Below are 5,813 nucleotides of genomic sequence, written 5' to 3' on the forward strand. Positions count from 1 at the left end.
CAGAAATTAAAAAGATTGAAGGGGATCTTGTGATCCTGGGTGAAACAAAGTTTTCTAAATTTCAATTTGGAGTTGGAAGAGGCAAAAAAGGGCATGGAGGAGGTTCAGTAGGATATTGAGAGGAATGGTCTGAATGATGCAGTGTTTGCCAAAGAAGCAGATGCAAAAACTATGTATCTAAAGGCCCTTGAAAATTATGAAAAATTGTGGGCAGATAAATCTCGTATCAGGTGGAGGTAGCAGGGGACAAATGCTCTAAATTTTTTCATATCTCAATTAAGATGAGGAGAATGAAGAATTCCATTCGAGTTTTGAAAAATGAAGATGAGGAGCTGATATCTGATAAGGCGCAGATTGAGGAGTATGTCACGGGTTACTACGAAAATTTTCACAAAGGTATTCCTCTTGTCGATCATTTGGATTTATTGCAATGTATTCTAAATGTCTTGGGGGAGTGTGATAGGGGCGATTGAATGGGATGCCTTCCGAGGCTAAAATTAAGGGTGCAATGTGGGAGCTTGATCAAGATAGTGCCCTTGGGCCGGATGAGTCCCTGGAGCTTTCTATAAGGTTTGTTGGGAAATTATATCGGCAGATGTGTGTAGCGTTGTAAGGTGGTTTTTTATGACTGGGGTCATGCCTTACGAAATCAATTATGATTTTTTGGTTTTGATTCCGAGGGTGGAGGGTGCGTCCTCTTTGGACAAGTTCAGGCCTCTTTGCATAGGTAATTTTCTGTGTAAGATCATTTCTAAAGTGTTGGCTCTGAGATTGTCGAAGGTCCTCCCAAAATTAATTTCTGAGGAGCAAGGTGCTTTCCAGAAAGGGAAGATTATTCATTCCAACATTTCTTTGGCATCGGAGTTAACCAACATGATGTTTGCATCCACGAGAAGAGGATGTATGAGATTAAAAATTGATATCTAGAAGGTATATGATACCATCTCATGGAATTTTATCTTCCATGTTCTGAGAAAGTTTGGCTTCTTTGAAAAATGGATTTCTTGGATCCATCAGCTTCTCGTGTCTGCTAAAATTTCTGTCCTTCTGAATGGTGGCCCTATTGGTTTTTTTGGCGTGGAGAATGGTTCACATAATTAATATTAAGCTTACACTTGTGATTGGTCGATCCAATTTGTTATCCATTACATGTACGGGGTAAAATTGTAAATGTGTGGAGGTTAGTGTTCCTAAGTTCCCTATATATTAATTATATATATATAAAAAAAATCTAAACACTTAGTGAGGTGGAGAATGATATATGTGTTTTTGCACATTAAATTATGCATGTTGTGTATAATTATTTACTTGGGCCCTCTTTGGTAACATTTTTTCTTTTTTATCTATTTAACAAAAATCATTATTGAAACCATTTTTTATCAAAACATAAAAATGGTATGATAACTACTTGACAAAAATTATTTTTTGTGAGAAATAGTTTTATATCTCTATGTGCAAAATGGTTTTTTTTTTTTAATAGAAATGGTGAAGAGATGTTTCCTTCACCCATCTTCCTTATAACTCTCCTTCTCCACTTTTGAATGAAGAAGAGAGGCAGGGACACGTGCTCATTAAAGTTCAGCACAAAAATAACTAAAAATCAATTTTGGCTAAAACACATAAATGGCTCTTGATTTTTATCAATTTTTTTTTAATAGAACCAAGCTCCATAGATGATACGAAATGCAACCAAAACCATTTTCGTGAACAAAAGTGAAAAAGAAAAACGATACCTAAGAGATTGTCTACTTCAATACCGTAAAGGACTTTAGTTCTTATTGTTTATTTTTTTCTCTTAACTCCTCAGTTTAACAGAATTATTTTCTGTCATGTTTTGCTACAGGCTAACTTTCTGGCTGACCATTTATCATCTTTAGGCTCAAAAAGTCAATTTAATTTCTGGTTATTGGAATATTGATCCTCCTTTCATGTATATCTCTTTTGTTGTTCTCAGACTGTTGTGGAATTTGATTCTTACATAATGAAGACCTAAGCTATGCCATGTTGTTCATAATTTGACCTCTAATTGTCATATAGAAATTTACTACATGCTTATTTCAAAATTGAGGACATTTCGTAGACTTACAATTTGACTTTTATTTTTTTTAATCATTAATATGTGCATTCAATTTTCAAGTTCTTGTTCGTCATAAACAACAAATAATTTCTTGAAACCATTCTTAGGAAGGTGCCGATGTCAAATTATCTGAAACGTCCTTCATTTTCTTTCTCCATCTTTCGTCTGCTTTGTTTTAATTTTTCTCCAAGTTCGATCATTTTTTCAATTCCTCCAAGTTTGATCATTTTTGTTTTTAATCTCTGAACAGTAAGACTTCATACATCTCATTAATGTTCAATATCAACCATGTATGCTTTTATTTTTTTATTTTTTTTCCCTAAACAAGAGAGTCAATACGCTTGCACCCGTGAATTTATTCTTCAAATTGCCATTTATGCATGAGGGCGAACCTCTACACAATTGTAAGATTGTTCTGTTGTGTAAGGGTAATGGCCATAGGTTTTTCGGGATCCTTTGGCCCTCTTCTGCCATCCATGGGCCCGCACCACCGTATTTCTACTTAGAGATACATGGGAGTCTATTTCGCAGTGCCTTTTAGGTTTTCCTTATGGGTTTGGTTCTCTAAAAAAATATTAAAGATGATGGTCCAACATTGGGGATTGAGAGAAATTATATTTGGAGTCACCACCTACAGTTAGGACATAAGACTTGATGGGTGAGCCCAATCCATAAGGAAAGGGCTCGAAAGTTGGTCCGATCCAGAGATGAGGATAAGCATCAGGTTATGGAATTGGGAATGTGTTAGGCACCCACTCTACTCGGTTAAATCGGTCTTCCTAATAGATGCTTGTGTCCCGACTCTTGACACACAAATCGAGGTGACAAGATCGACAAGTATTTTGACAATATTTAGGTTTGGGAGAAGCTTAGGATGAAAAACACTAAACAATGAAGGCTAGAGGCATTTCTTCAACATTTGGACACTCCTTGGTAGTTGGGAATGAGAATGATAGGTGAAAAGGTGAAATCTAGTGGGTCTGTCAAAATTGGCATCTTTTCTTTAAGGGCCCACAAGTACAAGATGTATACAATTGGAGGCCCCACATAAAAGGAAGGGCATCTTGGTCATATTATATTCTCATAGGCCCTCGGGAAGGAAATATTTCCTTCCCAGATTCCTGGGCCCAAAGTTGTTGATCCTGCCCTCCATAGGCTTCTAACTTCTAGGTATGATTCAGGGGGAATCGATAGTCTGATTTTTGTGCACCACACATCATCGGAATCGTTTTTCGAACATTATCTATCGATATGGGTGTCGAGCCTTTTTGGCTTAAAGTCAACTAGGATTCACAAGATATCTTGCCTTATTGAACCATGGAGATGTTCGAAAATCATTTTTCATGTCTTTCCCGCACTGTGAGATAGTACTTAGATCTGATTCATCAATGTAGAATGAGTTAATATCGAGAGTCTTGAGATAGAACATGGTTTGACTTTGATCAGGTCCCGGGTTGCATTAGATCCAATTAGGGCTTCAGGCTGGATTAGGGTTTCAGGTTGAGTCCATGTCACTTCAAAAGGTTGAATTCTCCTCCGATCAAAAGCGTAGAACTAGTTCACATCCTGTAATTGCTAAGGGCAAGTGACAAAACTGGGTGTCTACGCATTGCAACCTAGTGGGGGTGGATTTGTACAATAAACCTCGCATGGATGAAGAGAAGATCCAATCCTCTACAAGGTCAGGCATTGCCTACCTAACAGATCCCTATTGCATTGGACATAGTTGTGTACATATATATAGGGAGTATCTAAATGGAACCTCTATTGATGTATTTAGAACTTGACACCATTTAATTTTCCTTGTCTTATTTCAAAAAATTCTTAAGATAGGTATATGAAATGGTTTTAAAAGGTAACTAGAACGTGACGTGCATATAATTATGTCATCATCAAAAGGATCATTATCATTCAAATTTTTTTGGATACACATGTGAAATGAAATTATTACTCTCATTGTACAAAATTATGTATCATATTAAATGAAAAAAAAAAATGAAATTACAAATTATTTGACAACTTGAGGGTATCAATAAGAAAATTATATTTTAGCAAAAGAATATATATATGTATGTGTGTGTGTGTGTTTGTGCACCTATGATTGTATTGTCTCCATGAGAGTTCCTTGTCTCAGGGCCCTTAGAGATGGTGAAGGTCATGTCTATCACTACATGGGAGTCTGAGAGGGTTGACTTATAAAATGTCAAAGATCAAAGGTCGGAGGATTGACTGATAAAGTGGTACTATCTATAACTACTTGGGAGTTCAAGCGGTGAAGGTCACGTCTATCACTACATGGGACTCAGAGGTACAAGAATCTATTTGTTTTTCTCGTACCTAAATGGTTTGGAACGATCAATTTATCGGTGCAAACCAAAATCAAACAAAAAAGAGAGTCTATAAATTTGATTGGGAGTTAGCATGTCTCAGCCATAGCTAAATATGGAAAGCATTATCGCAATAGCAGGTGACATCATTTCCTTCTTTTGTTGGGTTCTAGTCCTCAAATCCAATGGAGTACTCTTGGTTCATGATCCTCTTATCTCTTTCTCTCTGTGCAGCAGCCACCAATGTTTACCTCATCCTCTTCTCTCAGAGCAAATCCAAGAAAACCAAGCTCTCTTTACCACCAGGCCCTCCTTCACTCCCCATAGTAGGCAGCATCTTCTTGCTCAAAAGATTGTTAACCGATGCCGAATTCAAAGATGAAGAAGGAAGGAAGATGAGTGATGAAGAAATAGTAATTTTCATCTGTGAGATTATGGATGCAGCGAGTGACGCAACATCAACTGTGTTTGAATGGATCATGGCCCACCTTGTGAAGGACCAAACCATCCAAGAAAAGCTTTTTTTTGAGATCCAAGAGGTTGTGAATTCAGAAGAAGAGGCTTTGCAGAAGATGCCATATCTGAAGGGAGTGGCATTAGAAGGGCTAAGGTTAAACCCACCTGCCCACTTTCTGCTACCACATACTGTGGAGGAAGATATTGTGGTAAATGGCTATGTCATCCCCAAGAAAACTATTGTGAATTTTATGGTGGCAGGGATGGGGAGGGACCCACAAGTTTGGAAAGATCCCATGGAGTTTAAGCCAGAGAGGTTCTTGGGTGAAGAAGGGGAAGTAGTTGATATCACAGGGAGTAGGGAGATTAAGATGATGCCATTTGGTGCAGGGAGGAGGATTTGCCCCGGACTTGGGATAGGGACATTGCATTTGGAGTACTTTTTGGCACATCTAATCAAAAGCTACAAGTGGGTGGCTGTAGATGGCCAAGATGTTGACATGTCAGAGAAGCAGGAGTTCACATGGGAGATGAAAACCCGATTGTGGGCCCATGTGTCCCAAAGGGCAAAGTAATTAGAGGAAATTAAGCCTAATCATCACTAAGAATAAGTGGGGATCACATCTTTTACCATGTTGCTTTAGTAGGACCGAAATAAGATATTATCATCAGTTTGATGATGTTAATTCCATTGGTTCTGTTTTTGTGTTTCGCCCCTTGATTGGGCTGCTAGGATTGTAGTTGATGACATTGTTGCTCTTTGGTGGTTTTGTTCACCTCCATGTAAGCAATTTTTCTAGTCTTTGTTTTCTAGTTCTACTGTTTTTTTTTTTTTTTTTTGTTTTTTTTTTTTTTTCATTTTGTTGTTGTTGATCAAAAAACACCAAGTGTGTGATGAGTTGGACAAAATTTTCTCTTGCTGTGTGGTGAACATCATCATGAGATCGAAGAGT

The 5,813-nt window shown here is 37.6% G+C and overlaps 1 protein-coding gene across 1 annotated transcript; it reads left to right on the plus strand.

The window, feature by feature from the left end:
* The first annotated feature begins 281 nt into the window (after positions 1–281).
* LOC122065078 (cytochrome P450 89A2-like) lies at positions 282–5,435 on the plus strand. The gene is made up of 2 exons (XM_042628869.1): positions 282–396; positions 4,639–5,435. Exons 1-2 carry the CDS (start codon positions 282–284, stop codon positions 5,433–5,435), a joined length of 912 nt encoding a protein of 303 aa, XP_042484803.1.
* Positions 5,436–5,813: the final 378 nt, after the last annotated feature.

Source organism: Macadamia integrifolia, unplaced genomic scaffold, assembly GCF_013358625.1.
Source record: "Macadamia integrifolia cultivar HAES 741 unplaced genomic scaffold, SCU_Mint_v3 scaffold1876, whole genome shotgun sequence".
NCBI classification, from domain to species: Eukaryota; Viridiplantae; Streptophyta; class Magnoliopsida; order Proteales; family Proteaceae; genus Macadamia; species Macadamia integrifolia.

Excerpts from the sequence above, each read along its gene's own strand:
- LOC122065078 (XM_042628869.1), top strand. The coding sequence starts at position 282 with ATGAGGAGAATGAAGAATTCCATTCGAGTTTTGAAAAATGAAGATGAG. Across the intron at positions 397-4,638 it reads CTACGAAAATTTTCACAAAG|CAGCCACCAATGTTTACCTC; the intron begins GTATTCCTCTTG and ends CTCTCTGTGCAG.